The 24,122-nt window shown below is 41.2% G+C and overlaps 1 protein-coding gene across 1 annotated transcript; it reads left to right on the top strand.

Annotated features, from left to right (window-relative positions):
• Positions 1 to 1,609: 1,609 nt before the first annotated feature.
• On the top strand, positions 1,610 to 18,759 carry LOC128902586 (spindle and kinetochore-associated protein 1-like). The gene is made up of 7 exons (XM_054185860.1): positions 1,610 to 1,749; positions 2,634 to 2,738; positions 3,682 to 3,806; positions 4,525 to 4,616; positions 8,229 to 8,366; positions 13,183 to 13,352; positions 18,056 to 18,759. The coding sequence occupies exons 2-7, from the start codon at positions 2,651 to 2,653 to the stop codon at positions 18,202 to 18,204; spliced, it is 762 nt and encodes a 253-aa protein (XP_054041835.1). The 5' UTR covers positions 1,610 to 1,749; positions 2,634 to 2,650; the 3' UTR covers positions 18,205 to 18,759.
• The last annotated feature ends 5,363 nt before the right edge of the window (positions 18,760 to 24,122 follow it).

Raw genomic sequence — 24,122 nt, forward strand, 5'->3', positions numbered from 1 at the left:
GCCTCCTCCTTTCCTAGATTTCCTTTTTCCTTAAAGGTCCGCTGAAAGCGGTTGCTTCTTGGATTGTATTGAAATTGCTTTAAAGATGGCCCTTCCTTAACAAGTTTGTATGTTAATCTGTTTCTCAGTTCTTTAGGGTTTTTTCTTTTTTGGTTGTTTTTAGAGGTGGGGAGGGAACTATGAGCTATTCTTTATTAGAGAATTGGGGAAAAGCAACAGAGTTTTTGCTTATTTTTTCTTTGGAGAGAGAAACAGTCTAACCTTAGCAATAAACGTTTGTATCTGTAGTTAATTAGAAGAAAAGGAGTTTGGGGTAAACGTAAGCTCTTTATTTTTATTTTTTTCCTTTTGCCCCCAGAGAAAAAAAGCAACGGGGGGTGATGATGTTCTGTAGGAGACATACCAGTATTGTGAGAAACGCCTTATCCGAATCCAAATAAAACAGGCTCAGGCAGAATCCTCTGTGAAGCACCTTTTTATTCACGTCCGTGCAAGAGCGGGTGACCTAGCAAGTGGGCCCTCTTTTGGTTCTTGAAGCACACCTTTTTATTCCCTAACCCTGGCCAAATTTTCCCTCCCTTGTTTTCCCCCTTGGTTAGGTACTCCAGGCTTCACAGCCTGTTCGGAGCACCTAAAATCCTCCCTGGATATCCCACCTCTCTTTACTTCTCTTAATGCTCCACCTGGGCTTATCTGACTTAAACGTTTATTTCTTTCCCTTTTTGGTAAAATTGCTCAATGTTGTTAGCCCTAATTAAAGGTAAAATACATCCCTGGTGAGTCTTTACCCCATCCTAATGGGAAGGGGACAATTTGTGCTGTGGGTCTTCCTGAGGCACAAGCATAGCAGTTATTCTGGTTCAAACTTCATTCCATATACTTAACCCATTCTACCCCGGCATTTGTGTCCCCATAACCTGTTTCTATTTCAAAAGTTTGCTTCAAATCCTCAACTTCTTTGCTTGTTACTACCTTTGGGTCATTGCGTGGCCTCCATTTTTCCACTGTAGGAAGATCAGTGGTCCCACCTCCTTCCTTACTATAGTTTTGTTTTTGCTTCCACACTACCATCTTGAATCCACCCACAGGGTCTCGTCCACTAACATCCGCTCTTAATCTGTAAATTTGGTTCATTAACCAATCAGCTCCTGTTACAGTAATTATTAAAGGGTTACAACGCAGGTTCTCATGTCTATTGACAACCCTTCTAACCACTAATCTGGTGTGAACCAGTTTGTCCTTTTGTCTGTGCGATATGAGCCGTTATACAAGCCATGGCTGGGGCCTCTTTGTCTAGTCATTCCCTAATCATATCACTTCTGATGGAAAACGGCTTTTCTCCCGTGCAAAAACAATACCTGCCTTTCTTACAGGAGGAGTATGTATATGTTGAAAAGTGATTTACTTTATACCGAGGGCTTTGTCTTCCGTTGGATGCCGCGATAAACTTAATGTATGTAACCAATTAACGACGGCTGCGGGGCTGCTTTTCGGTCGGGAGAAGCCCCGGTTCCTGAGGGAGCCGGGCCCGTCCCCTCAGCGCTTCCCGCCTTCCCCGCGCGCCGCCTCCGGCGCATGCGCGGTGCCGCCTCCTGGCAAAGGGCGGCGGGTTCGAACGGGTGCTGCCGCCCAGGGACGGTGGGTACATTCGCCACTTTCCCCGGTGATCCCTTCTCGTGTCCGGAGACCTCCCCCCCGCCGCTTTCCTCCTCACCGCCCCGAGGGGAACCGTCTGCGGCCGCCGCCGCGGTGAGAGCGGGACGGCTGGGGGAGGGAAGGCGGGTGTCGGGGCAGGGCGTGAGGCAAAATGGAGGGCGGGGGTTGCGGCGGGTCGTAACGGTTTCTCCTGAGGTGCGGAAGGTGTGTGGAAACCGGCACGTCTCTACTGACTGATTTAGCAAGCCTGCGGGTTCATAGTATTTTTAAGAGAAAAGCTTGGTTTTCGGGTGTGAGGGAGCCGCCAGAGGGAGCCGTGTGAGCGCTGCAGGCACAAGGGCGGCCGGGCGTTAGCGTTAAATGGAGGTTTGTTACGCTGTGGCGGGGGAAGACGCATTTCAGCAACGCTTTTTCATCAATTATTTTCTCTAATAGAGTTAATAGGTATACTTGCACAAGAGTAACTGGTATATAATGCTACTTTTTGTGCCTCCGTACGCTGCTAGCAAGCGAGTGTGCGTTTTCTTTTGTTTAATTACTTAAAAAACCCAAACAAACCCAAACCCACCTCTTTAAATGTTGATCACCTGACGTAATCTCCCTGAGAGCACCTTATAGCACTGCTTTATATAAACCAGATACTTCTTGTTTATTGCAGTAAACTTCCAACTCCTTTAGTAGTGAACGCCTTAATGTAATACTTACGCAGTTTCATGACGAATCGTTGCACTGATATTACATTGCACTGATCTCCAGAATTCAGGGAAACTGCTTTATTTTGTCTGGTGTCAGTAATTTTGTGCTTCCTCTTCTGTTTCCAGTTTAGTAAAATAGAAGGTAATAACTTCACTGCTTCATTTAAGTTCTCTTTGCTTCTTTAACAGATCGGGGTCCTTTTTAAAATGCTGCTTGTGTGCTCAGTGTTTGCAACTTAGGTCAGTCTTAAATTACTGCATTCTTTTTTTATTTCCCCTCAGTATGATAATAGAGGAATATGGCGTCCTCAGACCTGGAAGATTTATGCTTTCACATCAACATGAAGATTTCAACTATTAAAAAGACTCTTCAATTAAGAAACATAGGTAAAAGAAATTGAGAGCAGGTTTCGGCTTGCACCTGCTTGCAGAAAATGGGAATGCTCTAATTAGACAAGGAATGGAACAGAAAGTGGAAATCAAGTAACATATAGAGAACAAAAATTTAACAAATAACCAAGACTGTGAGCAAGGGTGGTAAAAATGGGAGTGTTATCAGGGATCCAGATGCCAAGCAGAGAACGTGAGCTAAGTGAGAGTATGCCCGTCTGAGGGACTTGGAGTCTGTGGGGTTAATGCACCCTATATTCTATACATTTGGTGGGGAAAGCCCCAGATGGGAGAAGAAAAAATATCTTGGTGAATATGTTAACCCTAATTAAAAAAATGTGCGAAGGCATAGATGGGAGTTTTATACGGGTGTCTTGTCCTAGTGCTCCAGGAGTGCCTGGCTGTGGTGTTACCCACTGCATGCTTACAAACTTATTTAAACTGAGGTACTGAATTTGATCTGAATGTTTTAGATTAATCTGTTGCCCTTTGCTAGGCACAAATAGAGGTTACCCAGGATCATAGAAATGTTGGTTGGGAGGGTCATCTGGTCATCTAGGCTCACCTCCTGTTTGAAGAAGAACTATAACCCTAAACAGAGGGAGATCGTGAAGTAGAACAGGGTGCTGAGTTGTGAAAGCCAGGCTGCATTTAAAAGCTGTGTCCTCTACCTGCAACCTGCCGTGGTAGTGGGTACAGCTTAGCACCTTCCAACCTCCTGGTGGAGAGGGACCTTTATTCCCTCAGTAGCTTTGAATTCTGTTGGCTCTGTGGAGTAGGAGATTGACTGTTTGACCAGCAAATGTTGCTGCTTCTCCTGGGAAGATGTGGTGGCTGGGGACCATAGAGTTAGCAGATAATCGCTCCTCGTGGAGGGGAGGGAAACTGGATTTTGGTTTTGTGTTGGAGGCTTTTTGGCCTAACGTTCTCTCTTCGACAGGTCAAGAACCATCTCTCAAATCTATGCTCTGTAAAATAGGACAGGAGATGGTTCTCTTGCATGATCTCCTGAATAAAATGGAAGCGGAAGTTCAACAGCAAGAAAAACTGAAGAATTTGCTAAAAGTAATCTTTTTTTTTTCCCTCCGTTCATAAAATACTGAAAGATTCAAAGGAATCTTTGATAATTGCATAGTTGTTCTTTTCTAGATTCGAAGTGACATGTTTGGATGCATGTGCTTACAAAGTTAAACTGGGACTCGGAATAGGCTTTCTGATGGTTTAGTAAGCGTCTCTCCAGCATAGTGAACATTAAAAAAGTATTTTTCAGGGTTTATATATTGAAAGCATGTCTTTATCATAATAGATACTGTGATCTAAAGAGCAGTTCTATTTTTACATCCTCGCAATAGCTATGAAAACGATTTAATTAGAATATTTATTTCTTGTTTTAGTCTGTGTTTGCAGTGCCTTCATGTATCAAGTCTTTTGTGAAAATGTTGTTTGGGGAATGTAGATGAGTTTCCTGTAGTATCTCTTCATCACCAGCTCGGAGACCTGCTAGGGTATATTGTTACAAATTTACTTCTTGCCTGCTCAAATTTCTCTTGACACTTTAAGGGTAAAGACAGACAAGGTTATATTCTCACTCTCAGCTTTGTTTTCCTGAGCTTTGCTAGTTGCTCTTGGGGAAATGAGGGGGTAAAGAGGTAAGATGATGGGGAGAGACCAAACAGCACTTCTTAAGTTAAAAAATTATTTTAACATTGCCCTAAGAGCAAACTAATTTTGCTTGCTCGGCATTAAGTTTCAGATTTCTGATGAAGTCTAATGTTAATTTCAGGAGCTCCAGAAGTCTGCTGAGAGAGATCAAAATGAAGCACAGCACCTCCGTGAAAACATTCCTCCCCATCTGCCTAAACCAACTCAGAGCTGGTACGTGGTACATGAGTATGGGGGTGTGGGGCTGCTCCTCGCAGTGTCCAGCACTGTACAGCTCTACTCTTTTTACTGTATATTAACTGTGAACTTTTGGGCACAAAGGTTGTTACATGAATTGATTCTGGAGTTTGCTCTTGACTGTTCACTACTAGACTTGTACTAGCACCCGAACAAATCCCTCAGGTAAAACCTGTAAAATCCCAAGTTGTTCAGATAGAAGCTTCCAGTGGCAGATGTGACATTAAAGTAGAATGCTAGTTCTTTGATAAATCTGAGCATCCCTGGCTTTAGAATTGCAAACACATTGATCTAATAGTTGCAGCGCCTAGGGGTTGAAGGGGTGGGTTAGTGAGCCAAATGCTGGGTCACTAGAACTGAAGTTCAACACTGCCCTTTCAAATATAACTAAAAAAAAAATAAAAATCCTTTAACTCGGTCATCTTTCAGTGGGGATTTGAATTATGGTGGTGGTATTTTTATTCTTCTTTCCCTGCGGCAGCCTGGCATTTATTTTAGCTATCAGTGACATCCACCGGCCTTTGAGAGGGCAGTCCTGAGAAGCTGTTCAGAATAAAGTAGCTCAAGTAAGAGAATAAGACACAAGTATGTGAAATGATAGCTATTATTCAGAAGGTTTCGCAGACATTATAACTCTGACTAGGTTTCTCAGAGTGGTCAGCTCTTTCTCTGGCCTGTTGGAGTTGCTTTTTATGTTATTGTGTGCCGGGTGGGGGTCTCCTCTAGAGTCTGGAGATCCCAGCCCTTGTTTCCACCCTTGTAGCTTGTCTGAAGGCAATGCATCAGTCTATTTGAATTCAGTGCTTCCAATATGTGCCCTGAATCTTATCAGCTTTACCTGGTCTCGCTCCTAATACCACACAAGCCCCAGGCTGAAAACATTACAGGCGTATTCCAGCAAAAGAAAATGTTAAGGAAGTGGAAACAGGGTTACAGAAGAGAAAAATGAACTGTAATTTTAGATCGTGCATAGCAATATTCTCATCTGTGTGGGTACTGCTTGTATTGAAAGTTGGACTAGTCTTAGCTGGTAGAGAGATGACTTGTGCAGAAGATCTTTTTTTTCTGAATGCTACTGTTCAGATGTGAACCCTTAGTTTAAGAAACAGCCTCCTAAAATGTATCTAGAGATTTCTTGTTCCTTTTCAATTTCGATGTTGCAGAAATTTTTGTGTATGTGAAAGAATGGAGATTCTTCAGAAATTATCGCTGGGGTTCTGCCTTCCTTTTGTAACTTATTTTCTTAGTTTAGGAAAAACCTTTGTCTTAAGTTTACGTTAGCTACTGGGAATTGTTTAGATGCAAATGAGGCTTGTTTAGCAATTGTGTCACCTCTGATATCAAAAAGATTCTTTAGGATGTTGGTTTCCCTTCCAATCTTGTCCTCCTTTTGATCAAGAAGTTAATTGTGATTTGGCTTTAGCTGCTCCTTCCCTTTCTAGAGAGAACAACACGTGTAAAAAATAAGCAAGTTTTTCTAAGGATTTTCTACAGATCACGCTCTGCCAGTTTATAATTGCTATTCTGTCAGTGTCAGTTTGTGCCGTTGGTTTTTCCTGGGAAATAATACATTATATGTTAATGCCATTTGTCAGAACACCCTTTCTCCTTTGTCCCCATGTTGTCGCTTCTTGACGTTCACTGTGTTGTGTGGTGGAGGGTCAAGCAAGTGCAAGACAGAACAGACTGTAATTGGTCAGAATCCATCTCTACCACTGTAAATAGGTCTTCAGTCCTCTTCCCCCAGCCTTCCTCCATTGATCTCCACTTCTGTTCCTCTACATCCCAAAATGTTTGGGGAGCTGAGTACTAATTGTCTGTTGAGTGAGTATCATGAGATAAGTAACGCAGAAGGCAGACTGAGCGCTCGAACACTGGTGAGACGGAAAAGCTCAGAAAGAATGAAAATGACACACAGACAAATCGAACAATTCATGGCTTTAGGTATTGCTTCTCTCCCGTGTTCTTGATTTTGATGTTCTTATTTACTGGAGGAATCTCGCTGAAATAAAAAGCAAGTTCAGTGTATCTTAAGCCCTTTGTATTCCAGGTGTTTATTGAGAGAGCAGTTTCTTGGTACACCAAAGTGAGATTTTGAATACAAGCATCTGTTCTTTCTCTTCGTGGTGCAGGTCAGCAGCGAGCTGTACGTGTACCACCTCACTGCAGCATGAACAGGCAAGGTAGCGGGTAGGAACACAAAGCAGAAGTACCTGCGGGTGGGGAATGATCTAGAAAAGATAAGAGTTTTTTTGCAGTGAGGAGGATGGCAGGAGATGTACAGGAGGAGTGAAGTTTTCAAATGTGAATTCTCACTTCCCTCAGTCCTTGTGTTTATCCTTCTATTCCAAACCCACCTCCAACACCACCAAAAATCCCCACCCTTTCCTTTCCCTCTTCCTTGCTGACATTCCCTGCCCCTAGTGTTAGCTCCAGGGTGCCAGGATTCACGTTGTGTAGGACCTCACCTTGTTTTTCAGATGTTTACATCTGAATTAGTTTAACTGTCGGTGTCCAAGGGCTCTGCATTGTGACATGGCACAGAGCAGAGCTTCCCCTCTTGCTGTGTCACTGTGTCAGGGACCAGACGGTTTGGGAGCCCAGCAGGTGGCACTAGCTGTCCTCCCTACTGCAGTTGTCTTCCCTGGGAAGTGGGACAGTGGGTTTAGGGGTGTCACATCAAGTGACACATCAAACCCCAGCCTTCGGGTCAACAGAGGCATGCTGTGCTGTTCGCTGACTGTAGGGTCCCACATCAAACAAGGATCTCTTCTTGTGGGAAGGTTAGATCAAAGTAGAGGATCAGTTCTTTGTGACAGGTCAGCTTGGTATGGCTTTAGTTATTTCCCTTGTGCATCTCAGCCCAGTAATGTCCTTGTACTCAGATGACAGTGAATTTGGCCAAATGTGTCCTCTTTGCCATCCTCATACCGATGAGTAGGAGAACAGCTAGGTGGGTGGCTGGCAAATAACTTGGTGTTTGAGGCTCTAAGCTGAGGGTTTGGACTAAGGGTGAATTTATAAAAATAATTCTTTAATAATCACTCAAAGCAGGAAATTCCTCAGCTTTTGGGATCTTGCCTAAAAAAAAAATAAAAAAAAAAAATCCCAGCCTGCTGGATGGTGTTGAATTTCTTTGCTTCAAAAGATTAATGGATGAGTCAGGCTTCCCAAGATTTGAACTTATTTCAAAGAGCTGTGAAGTATTTCAAATCTGCGTGTTAGGCTGCAGCTCTGTGCTCTGGTTCATCTGATAAAAAGCAAGGCCTCATGTTCTGTGAAATGTAATGGTACATTGAATTCTTAACTGCTCTGTGAGCTGCATTTGGACTGCTTCCAATTCACCTGCTAGCAGCCTCTCTAGCGGAGAAATGAAGAGCTATAATGAAGTCAGCTGAAGTATGCAATTTGAAATGGAGTAGGCTTGCTTTATTTATTTTTCTTTCAGGCAAGATGGTGAATTGTGTTCATCCAGCCTAACAGATGGGTTGGATCTTAGGTCTGTGAGTAAGCGGACTTAATAATGTAATGGTATTCTCCTTACTACTTATCTGCTATTTATACACTTAATATTCATTCATTTTACAGCATCACTGGCCTAACTGTGAAATGTGAAGAGCAAACAAAAGTTGTAGAACCCGAACGTGCAAAGAAACCTACAAAAGAGCCAAGACTTATTAAAGAAGCACCCTTAATAACCGCAGAAGAATTTGAAAGTGTTCCTGCGTAAGTAAGCACGGCTTTTCTTAGACCTTGTCATGCCAATTTGGGTGGCAAACGTAGGTTTGGGAAAGTGAGCTCTTGCAGAACTGAGACTGACAGAGATGGTTTGAAATTTTAAACGTTCCACAGGATGAAACATCATGATGATAGCTTCAAATAGTTTGTATGCAATGCCGGCAAACCTGAAAATTAAATTAATAGAGCTAATTAGGTTCTTTTTTTATGTATATGTTGGGAAGATCAGAACTAATCAGTTAAAACCCAAACCTCTTATCTCAAAAACTGCTTTAATTGTATGAACAAAAATATATTAGTTAATAGGTGGTTTCTCCTCTTCTTTTGAGAACTGACGTTTAAAAAGAAAAAAAGAGCCATCATCTCATAAGATAAGAGGAATTGTTGCACATAAAAAGAAAAATAATTTTAAATGCTGGTTTTATTTGACCCAACTATTGGTTTCTGAAAACTTCAAGTCTTGACTTATCAATTTGGTTTGAGATGGGAAAAGAAACTTGTGAAAAGCAAAAACACCTCCCACTGAAATATCCCAAATTTCTGGAATAGAAAGCTGTGGGGTTTTTTTCCCTGCCACCAGGACCTGATTAATACATATTCTTGTCTGAAGTCTGTCAGGTAGGAATAACTTTTCTTAAATGACATCTTGGGGACAATGACAAATATTTCTGCAAAAATGAGAAAATTCTGTTGATGCCTAATGCTAAATTGTTATCTCGACTCTAGATTCAGTGTGTTCCCTGACAACACTTGTTTCAATAGGAATTTTATTTTTGTTTTAGTTTTACTTGGGGCTTTCAAATCGTCTTTCCTATAGCTTTCAAAATTTCCATGTGAGCAGCATCCATTTCTTCCCACCAAATTGCTCCATCCAAAAAAATGAAGGAGCCTGAATGTTGAGCTAATAATAAAGGACTCTCTTGGTTACTTCTTAAAAGTGCATGCACCTGGTATCTTTATTCTGCAGATCACCTCTAGTATTTGGTGGATTTGCTCCCTTAGGTACTTCTCTCCTGATAAAATTTTGGAAAGGTAAAAGCTGGAACATGGGAATTTTTGGTCTTTATATCTGCTAAGGCAAGAGAAGTAGACATAGACCATTCCAGCCAAATGTTATTTTAACCTTCAGTTAAAGTAGTGATTTTTTCCCTGATAACCTCTGGAAGTTGTTTCATTATCCTTGAAAGCAGAAGGTTTTCCACTGCTGTTTGCAGGGGGGAGAATGGGGACAGAGACCAGCTGAATACTCTTATATTCATCGCTGGTTCATAGGAAGGTTGCATCTTAAACTGTGCTTGTGAGACTATAGAAATATTTTTATTCAGGTGGGGAAAGCATGTTTGTTCTTTGGAGGGAGATTTACATGAATTTAAACAGATCTATTAATCTACCAATATTTTTTCCTGTTGCCTGGCGGTATTGTAATACCAGATTGGGGAAGTCAGCTAAGATTGCAATTCCACTTGCTATTTAATCAAATCTGAGCAGCAAATGTTTGTGGCCCAAATTTTCTCACATCTACCATGTTCTCCTAGAAGAATGAGAATTAGTTTCATATCCCAGTCCTGCAGGTCAGTGCCGGTTTTGATGTGGGATCTCTTTATACCTGCTGGCGATAGTAATAAGGGATTAGTGTGTTTTTATGCAGCTCTGGTCCTTGAGCCGCGTGGCTGTGCTAGCACAGGGCTCTGCCTGTGCTAAGCCCATCTGAGGGACTTAATAAAGCACAATTGTGCGTATGCATCACATATGTCTGTAATTCCCATACCAGCTGGGTATCACAGGGTTCGCATCTGCCGAGAGTCTCAGTCCTCTCTCCCTTCCTTCCACAGCTTTGGTAGAGTTTAACAGGAAAAAAATGTCTGTGGTTTTCACCCCCTTTGTGCTGAAAGCTAAGGAGAATCTATCCCTAACATCATTAGGGCACTAAAAGGGATACACAGTCTTCAGTCACTTCCTATTTTTAGAGCTCTGCAGCAGGTATTTAAGAAAGCTACGTGCTGTGTTAAGGTGCAGATATGGAGCACCTTGATCAAATAGAATATTCTCGCACAGTGAGAAACCTGCAAATTATCTTAGCCTTCGAATCTGCTGCAGAAAGACACTTTTTGGAGGAGGTAAAAGGAAGTGGCGCAGTAAATGTCTCCGTTAACTTTGAATTCAAGGCAAAGGAAAATGCTTGCTTTATTCTGTCTCTAAAATTCTTACCGCTTAAGGTATTTTTAGAATCTGCACATTCGTTATAACTCAGAAGTCTCAGAAGATGGTAAGTTGGGGGAATATGTTTCTTGTAGCCTAAGCATTTTGAGGGAGCAGGGTTGACTATTAGGAGATTTATCTCTTTTCCGGTGGCATATATGTGATATATTGATGTTGCTGTTTTCTTTGAAGAACATAGCACTGTGCTTTGGTTTTTGTACCTATGGAAAAAATGTTCTGAAAAGGGCTTCTGTGGATCAAAAAAAGAAATTGGGTCTCTCAATTTTTTATTTTTTTTTTTTTAAAGAGTTCTGAATGTTTTTCCTTTTGGTGTAGTGAAGCAGATCTTAAAGTTATTTAAAATCTAAATTAAATGGATGAATTTGGAACCCTTGACTTTGTATTTTTATATTAGCGTATATATGGACTGAAATAAATGTCAGTATTTATGGGTTTGCAAGCCATGGCTGGATAGAAACATGAGAAGACTGTGGAACAGCTGGAGTTTTTATGATCCTTACAGTTACGCACAGAAGAAAAATTCTAGTTGCTTTTGATAGACTGCAGTTTCAGCTTAAGGCGTCTGTGACACAGGTGTCCCCACTCTCCCTGAGTGCCACCGCTCTTGTTGAACGTCTAGTCAGTACAGTCAGTGAAACCTGAAAACATCTTGGCTGCTCAGCTGTAATGCAGAACTGTCTGGTGCCACTGGAGATGCTTTAGCCTGTACTGCCAGATCTTCAGTTCCTGAATTTTCTGTAACCCTCCTGCACATCTGCTAGCCCCCTGGGAGCATCTTGGATGCCTGAGGGCCGCTCAAAAACCGCTCGGTTCTGTGGTTTCAGCAACTGAATCCTGCTTCTCTGTTTCTGCATCGGGATGAGCTGAGGTGGTTGCTTGCTTTTATTAAGTGTATCCACTGTATCTCTATTGATAGTGGGAGCATAGGAACTTAAATATAGGTATCTTGTACCTCTGGCCTTAATCTTCATAGCTCTGCGCATTCCCCTGTGACTTTATAAACACGCTAAGGGATGCAGGTGGAGCAATAAAGAGCAGTTAATGTATAGACAAAGCCCTTCTGCGGTTATAGGCTGTGTTATTCACCGAGTACAACTGCATTTCAGGGGTGGTAGTGCTGCTTTTATTTGAAAAGATGTTATGTGTGCCAAGTAGCGTGTTTTTATAAAAAAGGCTGCACCTCCAGCTTTGAATCTGGATTAATCAAAATATCAATGAAGTTGAAAACTGGCTACAAATAACTTAGTAGCAATTCAGTCTGAAATTAGAGCAATTGCTTTGATTTCAGGAGTTTTTACACACCCCATGCAGACCTGTCTCCCTGGCAGGGACTGGCTATTATTAAAATCTACAGCAAGCACTTATTTTTAGTTGGCAATTGTAGAATGCCTGCCCACGTTCTGGTTTGGAATATTGAATTTGTAATTGATTAGCTGCTTGTGCTTTAAATTCTTTGTATGCTTTCCAAAGATTGAGGTTTTTCATTCAGATTAAAATGAGGGAAGAATTTCCTGTTCATCGATCTTTTCAGTCTTATTGTCCTACAGCTTTTAGCTTCCTGATGTCCTGACCTAAAGAACCCCATTCATTCTTAAAATGAGTTGTAACACTTTTCTCATTCCACACATCTCCAAACTGATACTGAATGAAACGCAAAGAGCCAGGTTTGGTTTGTTGTAGCATCATGGGTTAATTCAACTTGGGCAATCAATGAATGGGCATCATGGGTTAATTCAACTTGCAAGGTTGCCCTGGCTTTTCCTGCAGTGTTTTCTGGGGTTTTGTTTTGTATTTAAATTAATGCTTGTCATATGAACTTCAAATTTCATTTTTATATAATGGCTTCTCAGTTTGTAGCATGTTTCCTTTTCCTTGAATGTGTGCCTTTACATCCATAAATGCTGAATAGCCTTACTTGTAAATATTCCAGTGTTCTAATATTTCCACATCACTTTGTTTTTATTTTCTGTGCTTCCTGTACCTCCAGGCTGTTATCAACAGATCTTATTATTTCAGTACTAGTTTCATGAAATGCTCTGAAAGTTCAGAAGCAGATGTTGGTAGTGCAGAGCTGTGTCTGTATAGCTCGGTAGGCTGCACAATAAAATATAGAAAATAACACAAAACTAGTATTTCTTCAAAAAAAACCCAAAGGAATCGCCGTAAGATCAAACACAGGTTATTTATGATTATAATATAAATCTAAATTGCACTCAGGCAGAAACATTTGATTTCAGTTTTGGCTCGTGTTATGTTTTCTGCAAAGTTGCTTGATTTTTTGCGTTTGTAGTTAAATGGTATGCTATGAAAGCAACCTTTACTCAGTTTTGAAAAGCTTCTTAGCTTAAGCACTTCGTAGTTTTTACTTCTTAATTTAGCTTTCTAATGTTTCATCTTTCTGGCTTTTCAACATTATTAAACAGTCAAGGAAATGAACAAAATCAACTACTGCATTTATTCATTAACACAAAGCAGAAGAAACTGCTTCTAACTAGGAATAACATGTTCAATTAAGGCTGATGAAAGAGAAAAATAAACACGGAACTTTGTTTGTGACTTTCTGGTTACTGATTTTTATTTGTAGGTATATGAAAGGCCGTTTAACATATGATCAGATTAATGCAGTTGTTCAAGAAATTAACAAGGCTGTGGTGGGTAAGTACAAGATCCTGCATCAGCCTTTGAAATCTATGAATGCAGCAGTCAGAAATCTCTACCACAGGTACCTGGAAGAAGAAACTAAGGATACAAAAGGTATTTGTTTTTTGGGTTTTTTCTACATTTGCTAGTACCAAACTCATGGCATTTGGATATTGCAGCACAAGTATAAAAATACTGGACAAAATATTGAACGACTGATGACTGCAGGCGCTTTTCATGTTATAGCGTAACTTGGAGCATCTTATTCTCAGAAAATGGTCCATCCAGGCACTCTGGTGGAATGATTTAACCTGTGGGAGAGTTTAAAACCATCAGTCATGAAAAACTTCAGAAAACCCACTACTGCTTATTCTCAGACAGAGAACAGGGCGGAAAAAATATATCTAGATTTAGCAGGGCTTTCCCTCCCGCGCCAGCATGTGGTGCCAAGCCTAAATCAGATTTGGCCCTCAAGAATTCCTGTCCAATACGAGGTGGGGTGAACAACGCTTTGACAGTCTGGAGCAATGGAAATTCTGGTTCTCCTTTGATGTAAGGGGAGGAGAACAGAAATAAGATTAATTTCCAGATCATGTTCTAGGCCATAAGGAATATAAATGTCTTATTACTATACAGAACTGGGTAGTCAGTATAAAACCCAATCACCTCTTCTGGGTAAAGCCCTATAGTTTAGGAACAAGGGTTATTGTTTTGACTTAAGAGTTTTCCCATAACTCATTTGGTTACTTTTTATATGTTTGCACTGAAAACATGTCACTTAACATGGCATGTTGTAGCAAAAAAACTTTTAAGAGCACACAAAGATTTAATTTGGATTCACGACAAGTTTTGGAAACTCCTGGTTTGATAACCGAACTGGATAAACTGTGTTTTCAGTTTTTTAAGCTAGAAGGGACATGAACTATTAAAAATTTGTTCTGAAGTTGGGAGATCTGGGTAATCAGTTATGCCGCAGTGGCTTTGTGGAAGAGACAGGGCTGTCTGATAATCTTAAGAAGTTTTCTCATCTTAAAAGCACAGAGGGAGCGAAAATGCACCAAAATGTCTTTTTCTCAATTTAAAAGCAAGTTGTACTTACAGGTTATTTTCTCCGAAGATATGTGGCACAGCAAATCTCTAATATTAAAATCTCCTTTTTTGACATTCCTTTCCTTTTGAGAACAGCTATGTAATTATTCCTGGAGGGGTGTACTGCACGTATCAAGCTTGGCAATGTCCTTAGAATGCCCTGGTGTTTCCAAGTTCCAACATAAACCGTGGAGCAAACTCCTCTATCTCACAGAAAGAGAGCTCTTTTTCTGACAATGCCTTGGTACCCGCATCTGAATTTTTGCCCTGGACAGAAAGTAAGAACTTTCTGCCCTAAGCATTCCCTGGGTACTCAGGAGTCACCTTATGACAAACTACAACTTTTTCTTCCTTCCTTTGGGTTTGCCGCTGATCAAGACTCTCAATATTCATGGTATGGTGATAACATCATTAACTTCTAGATTCTAAATGTGTCTCTTCTGTGGGGAAGGAATTCTGATATGATGGACGTGCCTGGCAGTTTTTTTTATTTTGAGACTTAGAGGACAAACATGTAATAGGAAAGTCAGTGTTGTAAAGGACTTAATAAAAGCATGCTAAAGGCATGCAGCTAGACTGGCTTCTGATTTGGGCTCAGATAGTTTCATTTTTTCTAGACAAGTTTTGCTTCAGTCTAGCAAGGGCTCATATTAATTTGGGATTTCTTAAAATACTTGCTTCATCGTTTTTAATTTACAGTATCATTTGCTTTAACTGTTACTGTCCTCAGGATGATGGTAAGGAGTTTGAGCCCATGGCTATAGAGAAGAAAGAGGCACTTAGGCCTGGAATGCTGCTTAGTCTGCACCGCGATCTGCGGCAGCCTTAGTCGCAGTGAAGTAGCAACTTGAGAAAGCTGCAACTAGTCAGAGATAATTTTCTGCCAGAAAGTATTTTTTTTTTTAAGTCTGAAAAATCGAGGCTTTTAATTTCTTCAAGTACCTGAGAGAGAGTCTTTATTTTCTTGTTTAGGTTGGAAAGTTCAGTTAGGAAACTAGAACATTCAGCATCTGAGTGTGTGTGTGAGAGAGATTTTGTTTTGTTTTGTGTGTGTTTGTTGTGACTAATCATCTAGAAATTCTAGAGAAAAGGTCTGGCAGGCTGTCAGAAGGTTCTTATCTGGCCTGCGCAAAATGATTAAATGTCTTTATCCGTTGCATTTTTCAGGATGAGGTTGTGCGTGCATTGATTTGTTTGCTCAGATTTCTGCTGCGAGTGTCTCTCTGCTTAGGATTCCCACAGTTTCTGAAGGCTGGGCTGATTGCCAGCTGACCTCTTCCTCAGGTTTCAAGATGAGAAAAGACACTGCCTGGTTTATCAGGGTAACCTGCCAGCCAGTGAGGTGGTTCTGTTAGTTCAGCCAGTTATTTAGTACATGGAGTTACTGTTTCCAACCAAACCACCGCTCTTTAGCCAGCTCTGGTTTCTTCGTAAACGGTATCCTGCTAGGCTAAACGTTGCTGCCCTGAATTCTGGGCAAATGTAAGAAGAAATCGTATTCTGCACAGATTCAAGACATTCCAATGCTCCTCCAGATATAACAGGCTGCGAAACCGGTATGCAGATTATCCCTGGGTTCTCAACACCATTTAGGGATATTGCCCTGTTACTGGAAATTACAAGTGGTCTCTATCCATCTGTAGTTATATTTTAAGCAGTTATGTAGGTTTTTTTCTTCTCCTAGTAAACAAACTTTCCACTTCTCATCTGTATGCAAATTTGGCATTGTTGCAAAGTCTCTGAAATTCCCGTATAGCTCCCGTTTGGGGGAAGACCTCCAGCTTTTGACAGTTATTGTCTCTGGAAGATTCTACTTCCTATTAGAGATCTGTGTCGCCAACTCTCAAAATGGTCCAGTCCGTGAGAAAACACAGTCTGTTGTTCTTCAGCTCTGGCTGAGCAGTATTTTGGGGAACACTATGCTTGTAAACAGCACTCTGGGACCTCAGTTCTAGTGGCCATTATATCCTTGGGTGCTCCTGCAGAGTGGAGCGCGTCCTGTTGAATCATGCAGAAGATGAAATTTCAAGATGAAATGTTTACAGAAAAACATAGATTTGCTTGTGTAAAGCTATGTTGTATTTGTTTAATGAATAAATAAAAGCTTTCCTGGCATCTTCAGCTTTCCAACTAGCATCAGCTACATTCTCCTTGGTTAAACTGGAGGGACTCTCCAATAATTTAATAGAAAGAGGAGATGCTCCATCTTATTTAAGGTGATGCTCCCTTTACCTTACTTTAAGGGTAAAAGGAGGAGGGATAATGCTATCCTCTTTTTCCAGGCTAGAATACCCCGAGCCTTGTGACTTCTTTCTCATAAGACTTGGAGGCATGATACGACAGAAGAATATACTCTCCTTAAAGATAATTGGTTATTTCTTTCCTACACCTTAATTAGCACGTTCCTGGTTTCAGATTGCTTTTCATTCTTGGAGTTTTTGTGAAGATGCGTGGTTAAAACCTTATGCCGTGTTACAGGAAGTATTAAACGTGCAGTCATTTTACTAGATCTGTAATTATGTCCTATCTGAGCAGTGTGTAAAGACTGAATATGAAATAACAGCTGGTGAATATAGCTATGGAGTGCTTAGAATAACTCCTTCCTTTCTTGTGTCTCCCTGTTTGTGGGGACTTTCTCTTGGGCTTCTGTTAGAGGCATTTTAAATGCTTTAACTCCAGTCAAGGCCCTGGTTTCTTCCAAGCACTTGGTAATGAGAATTTCCTTTTAGAAGTAGTTAATCAACTGCAAGAAGGGATGAGCTGCCAGCTCTGATGCAGGATCTTCCTATGCCATTTTCTTTGAGAGACAGAGGGAGGGTGCTGTTCCAAGTGGTTAGTCTTTTTCTTGCATTTTCTTAATTAACAAAGAATTATTCTTTTTCCAGATCTGATGGCAGTCAAGGGAATGGTGGACTGATGTATGCAGGGCTCCTTCCTTTTATTTGCAAACAGCCAATTCTAGAGCTTGAGTGCCTGCTGAGAGAACATAGAATCATAGAATGGCTTAAGTTGTAAGGGACCTTAAAGATCATCTATTTCCAACTCCCTGCCCTGGGCAGGCATCATCAGGCCACAGCTTATTTCAGACATTGCAAAGCAATTAGTTGGGATTCAAATTACGCTGCTACTCAGCTGTGTTCCATGATTGAAATGCTGAGGCGTGATGCCTGCCTTTGTAAATCTGTGCTATGATCTGTAAGCAGCTCCTGAGCATCTCTTTGGTTTTGCTCACGTCAGTGCTTTGAATGTCACCAAGAGCAGAATGTCTATGGGCAAGGCCTCAAGGACCATTTTACTGTTAGGCTCTTCAAAGTGTGCTGTCGGTTGACTTTCTACTGTCCCTGTCTTTCGGCACATCTGTGGAACACCTCATACCTGGCCCTGGGTGGTGTTTTGGACTGCTGCAGACTTTACACCCTGATAGAGGAGCGTGGATGGTTTGATGTTAGTAGATACAGCTGTCAACAGCTGGAGCTTGCTGAATGGAACCTGTGGACAATGCAAGGTAGTTGAACTTAATGGGAAGGTCAGTAATTCTTCTTTTTGGTGACAAATTTAGGAAATAGAACGAAGTTGCCGAGGTGGTGTGAGGCTGTCCTACTGCTGACTGTATTGTTTTTCATCAGTGTATGGAATTGTTAAGAAGAGGTTGCGTTGTTACTTGTGAAATGTTAAGTGTATCCTACAACATAGCTGTTTCTACAGCAAAGTCATTATTTGTTTTCCAGGTGAATTTTTTATTGTGGAAGCCGATATCAAAGAGTTCACCCAACTGAAAGTGGATAAGCGCTTCCATAGTATCCTCAATATCCTGCGCCACTGCCAGAGAGTGAGAGAAGTTCGTGGCTCAAGACTTGTCCGTTACGTCATCTGCTAACAAGCTTTCCATGTTCTGCTTGCCCAAGATACAGAAGGCAGAAGTATTTTGAGATGCAGAGAGATGTTGTTGTCTGCAGAGAGATTCTATGTGTGGACGTTTCTATCCGGCTCTCTTATTTTCTAGAAGGCAGTAGAGAGGACCAAGAAGTGTTTTTCAGACATCTCTCCTAAAATTAGAAGTGGCAATATCAAATGGCCTTGAAGTTTTGTTTTGAAAACTTGAGAGGAACTACTGTCTTTTGGTAAATTACAAATGCAAACCAGATATGCAATTGGTGCACCTGTGGTCACAGGTGGTTTTAATCACATTTTCAGGTCAGCACATGGAAGTTAAATTCTCTGCATGTTAACAGTGTTCCTTTTGTGTTTATGAGTTGGAGACTGTGTTTAAGACTCTGTAGCTACTCAAAGGAAGCATTTGATTTTTTTATTTTTTTTTAATCCCTCAAACCAATTTCCAGATTTCCTTTTCTTATCCTTTTTCTTCTTATCCTAATTGTATGTTTTGGAGTTTCATGTGTCGCTTGAACAGGAAGATCTGAGGTGGTTTAAACATTTCCAGACTGATGATTGGTGGTTCTGTTAGCCGTATGGTTTTCATACTTCATCATGCAGCCAATATTTTTTTTGCCTCAGACCAACCTGTTAGACTGAAACAGTAGAGCAGTGGGGTTTTTTAAGTGAAAATGCTGACTTTCACATTGAAAATACTGGTCAAAATCGTCACAGTTTTTATTATAGAAGGTTGCTTTCAATGAACCTGTTAGTGTAGTAAGTTCCAGAGTAGAATTATTGCGATCAATATCAACTCTGTAAGTAATCAAAACTGTTTTGATAAGAAAAGCTATGGTTTTTTCTTCCATGCGCCTGTATCTGATGTTATCCTAACAACGAATCTAAAATACCTCCTCTTGTACCCCGTCGGTGTTAAAATGCCAATTTAATGAGCAAAAGACCCTGAATGAACTTTCAACTTTATCAATAAAGAGATCCTGGTGAGTGCCATACAATCCTAGATTCTCATTTTTTTTATGTTTAAGGGGTGGTTGGTTTTTTGGGTTGTTTTTGGTCTTTCGCTCTGGGATGTTGAGATCTGAGATGAGCGCTCTACTCTGCGTTGCATTGGAATATATTTCGTGTTCAAACAAACACACAGCATAGGAGGATGTGCAAAATCAATTTCCATAGGTGTCAGTTGACTCCATCTGGTTTTTTTGCAAAGCTTATTTTATATTAAATAAAATGTAGAGGTTTGGGATATTTTTGCTTTGCCCAGCTTCGTGTACTCTGAAGAGTCTTTCAAGATTCAGGACTTCCAACCTTCTATTTAATAAAAAGAAATCTCCTCATAAAGCAGTTGCAACTGGTTTGCCTTTTATTTTGTGTTTGCTTTTGACATTTCCAGGTGCCTTGCTCCAGACTGTCCAGCAGCCTAACTTCTGTTTTCTTCTGCTCTCCTCTGGCCATCTGACTCCTCAGCTCTCCAGCCTGCACCAGGAGGAGATCCCGTTGCATAGGTGAACCTCGACGGAGCTTGGTCTGTCGGACGTGGAGTCATTTCAGTATTTACAGTGTGTTGACTTCTCTTCCTGTGCAGTTTAATTTGTGATTATATGGCGTTAACTTTATAAGTGTGGGGAAGAAGCAAAAAGAGCCCCAAATGGACACCCCAGAGAACCATGTCCAAGTGAACACTTTGCTGTAAGGATAGGTCTAAGTATGCGGGACAGTTATGGCGGGCTTAAAACCAAACTTGTTGATGGGCAAATTAAACTTGAGACAAGCAGCTAATGTTTCTATTATTATTATAATTGGGGAAAGATGAGAGACCTTTTCTTAACAATTGTTTAAAAGTTGCTGTTCTCAAAATGTCCCGATTCCTCCCTGTTCAGATTAGCAGGACTTTGGGTGGTGAAAGCCCTGTGTAGCACCAGGCTCAGGAAACGCGCAGCTGCAGCAGCTCTGCGGGACCTTGTGACCAGGCACAGAACCTGCAGGAGCAGATTTAAAGGCTGGAGTAGAACAAGAGCAGCGGAAATTGGGTGAGTTTGCAGCTCATAGTTCTGTCAAAAGTTTGGTGGTTTTTTGTCGTTTTTTTTTTTCTCTTCAGGTATCATCACTATGGTGCTTTTTTATTACTTTTTTTTTTTTCTTGTTTTGGTCTGGGTAAACTCGGTTGCTGCATGAATATTTTACTTTTTGTCCTGCCTGTAATTCTTTTTAATGTTTTGTTGTGGGCATTGCAGTTTGTGATTAATTAGATGCCGGTTAACAGCTTTCGGGCCGTTACTATGGAGTTTTTAATTTTCTAAACTATTTTCCCTCGGGCGGATTCTCACAAATGTGCCCATTATTTTAATCCCCTATCCTAACATTATGTTTTCGTTCTTTTTACTTCTCACGAGGAAGTCTCACCATGGATTGTGGTCACTTACTGCACCTTTCCACTTTTCCTCCTCAAAAAAAGTTCATGCTGACTTACGAGCTGGAAAATCGTCATGCCCTGGTGTCCCAAGTTGCTCAGCAAGTTCTTGTCTCCTCTCATGAATGAGGTTTTGGTGTTTCCAAAGTGTTTTGAGGACAAAATGTCCATCTCCACCAGTTGCCTCAAAAGATGACTATCTTCTGCTGTGTGTTTACTTATCCCTCTCTCTGGCTAGTGCTTCCCTTAACTTTCATCGCCATACAATTGGCAACAGCGCTAGATATCAGTACGTGTTTCTCACAGTCCTGCCAGATTGTTTAATGTAATACTCCTCCAAAATATAGCTAACTTGCAGCTTTCCAGTGCTAACTTGCGCTCTTCCAAATCTCAGCTTCTCTGATATTTCAGCTTCTGAAAACAAGGAAATAAAACTGAGGTAACGCAAGTTTAATTACCTCACGTACGAGACAGGAATTGTGATCTTCCCGCAGCCTTAATCTGTTCTTTTCAGGACAGGACTTGCCTTTGCACCCGTTTCTCTCTATTCCCCAGACATAGCGGGAGCCGTAAGGAACAGGAGAAGTGGTTGACGAATATGTATTTGGGGAGCAAAGTTACCTCCTGGGGCTGGTCTAGACGAAATACAGAACTTAATATTTGCGATAATCTGATCTAATGCAGTAAATGTCTTGGGCGGAGGTGGAAAGAAATGTCTGCTAAATTTAGCCTTGATGGGCAGAATTCAAACTGAATCCTGTTGCCTGCTGCGCGGTGGGGGGTTTGGAGGTGTGGAAAGATGCCGTTTGACAGCAAGAAAGCATCGTTGCGCGAGCTTGGCAGGAACAGGACTGATGAACTGCCCAGCCGTGCTGCCAGAAGGAGAACGCCAGCGACATGCAGGGTCCCAAGGGAGTTGGGTCTGTGCCTGTCGGGGGCCCATGCTTGCATCTAAAAAGTTGAGACAAAGCAAAGTTGCTTTTTAAAATGCTCTTTGTTCTTGTTGCTTTGCTGTTTTGTTGGTTAAAAAATACTTTTTTTTTTTTTTTTTTTTGGTTCTCCTTAACTCCTCTTTGGAAGAGGCACTGATGGAAATAATGATCTGTTGAAATCAGTGCTCAAAGCGCTCTTACCCCTGCGTGTTAATTTGGTGTTTAGCTGCGTGTTATTTCAGGAGGCAGCGATTTCCATCTGTGAGAGCACATGTTCCCTTTCACAGTGCCCACGAGGAGGAAGAGAAAACGAGCGTTTCATGTCATTCGTGCTGGATCTTCGCTTACAGGGAGTTAATTCTGAGCAAAGCAGGTAAATAACTGCGTAAGGGAATGCTGGATAAAGAATATAATTGATATCAAGGACTTTGACAGATGAGTTGAGAAAGGTGTCTCTCCCGTGCAGTTTTATCAGTGACCCTCTGAATTGTTCTCTTAATTTAAAAAAAAATTTAAAAACTTCTCTCTAGGATGGTGCTTACTATGGCTCATGGGAGTAACTAATCTTGAGATGCCGTTGTGATTCCAATCACTCCATAAATAGGCAAATCTGTCCCATACAAGCGTGTGCACGAGCTTGCCCTCACCAGAGGAATGACGTGACTTTGTGTTTCGAACACGCTACAAAACCATTCAGCTGTCTACAGAGAAATCCTGTGCTGAGGGCCAGCATGCAGAAGCAGGAAACCTTGATTTAAATCATTATTTTTAATCCAGATTTGCATTTAGAGGTGTGGGGTGTTTTTCTTGACTACTTGATCTGTCCTGGACTAGACCCCCTAAGCCACGTTCGCTGCAACCTAAAACGAGAGCTGGGTTAGATTTGGAACCCGTGTGGTCGAGAACCAGGAGAATATATATTTAAGCAGTTACAAAGCTTAATATCCTTGTACTTAGGCTTACTGTTTTCCACAGTAGAGTGAAAAAGCGAAATGGTGCTTTCTTATTAAACGGTTGATTTGGGGTTTATTTAATTTTATTTTTTTTTTTAATCTGCCTTCTCTGACATGGAATTTCCTGGGAATTGGGATGCAATTGAAATGCAGAAAAACTTGTTTAAATGAAACCACTTTAAACATGCTGGCACTTATGTATGGGCAGGAGCACTTACGCATTCTATGTGTATAGACAAAAACGTGGAACAAGTTTATTCCTATAGGTGTTGCTTTCAAAGCTGAATAAAACCAAGTATTTTGGAAAGCTACAATCGAAACCAATTAAGTGTACTTGCACTTTGATGTTCTACGCCGTAGCCTCTGCTCCCTCGTATTGAGAATTGGTTTTCCCATTTCCGCAATTCTTCATGGGTTTACTGAATGCAAATAAACCAGTGGAACATGAGAGCGGTGAACAGCAATGTGATGGCTTTAACTTATTTTTTTCTGTTCCAATTTAGTAGTGCTTATTTAACTGATGTGAGATTAAGAAGTGATGGGAAGTCCAGGCCTTTAAGTCACTTTGTGAACTGGAGCTGCTTGGGCTCTCCTGGAAATATTTTAAGGCTGTTTCATGCTCAGTGGAAGCTTTGTGGATTGATCTGTTCTGAAGTTTTCCTTTTTCCTTCTTTTTTTTTTTAATTTTTTTTAATTTTTTTTTAATGTCAAGGGGAATTTGCTCACGGGAGCAGCTCAGCCCCATTCCTGTGTATCTTTGCACTCCCTAGCTTCATCCCACTCCCCTCTGCTGACGCAGCTTCTCTTGCCATGTGCTGAGCAGCAGCACTTCAATTATGATCTAATGTTTTATGTTTGATATTTATGCAGCAGCTGAGAAACCTAAATAATTAAATTTCCCCATGGCCCAAGCGGGCCAGGAGCCGGATGAGCTTCTTCATAGACGTGAGCTGTGCTGGCTTAAAAGATTTGCTGGCGTAATGTTGCTACCTGTACACTCGGTCCTTAATAGAAACCGCAGCGCTAATCATTAATAATTCAGCTGTGGCTCAGCAAATCAGATTAACCTTTGGGAACGCACCGAGGTTGTTTTCCTGTGCAGCCTTCATTCTCAAAGTAGAAAAATAATTCGTTCAGAGCAGGGAAGAGACCTGCAACTTGCTTCTGGATAAGTCATCTGGGGGAGATGGCCGTGAGTAAGCGTGACTTTCCAAGTCAGATGTTGTGAGAGTCTGAGATTTATTCAAGCTATTCAAACATTTGATTTTAATAATCCATGTTTTCCTGTTTGTTTTAATAGTCTGAGCACCTTGAGCTGTGCGGGGAGGTTGGGGGAACTTGCAGAGTTCCTGCAATTGCGTGATACCCGTTATGGGAGCATATGGGCATTAAATCTCTGCCCGGTATCTCCTTGCTTACATCTCGCCTTGGTCTCTCCAGGGTGACCTCATCTCTGGGCATCCCCTTCTCCTCAGTTACAGCGGGATGCAATAAATTATCCAGAATTTTAAGGTGCTGGGTTGATGGATTTTGTTAAAATCTGATTTGCAGATAATTCTGCTTCCCTAGCTCGTGTGTGTAATGGTGCCTCACCTTCTCCTGGTCCTGG

The sequence above is a fragment of the Rissa tridactyla genome, chromosome Z (genome assembly GCF_028500815.1).
Source record: "Rissa tridactyla isolate bRisTri1 chromosome Z, bRisTri1.patW.cur.20221130, whole genome shotgun sequence".
Lineage (NCBI taxonomy): Eukaryota > Metazoa > Chordata > Aves > Charadriiformes > Laridae > Rissa > Rissa tridactyla.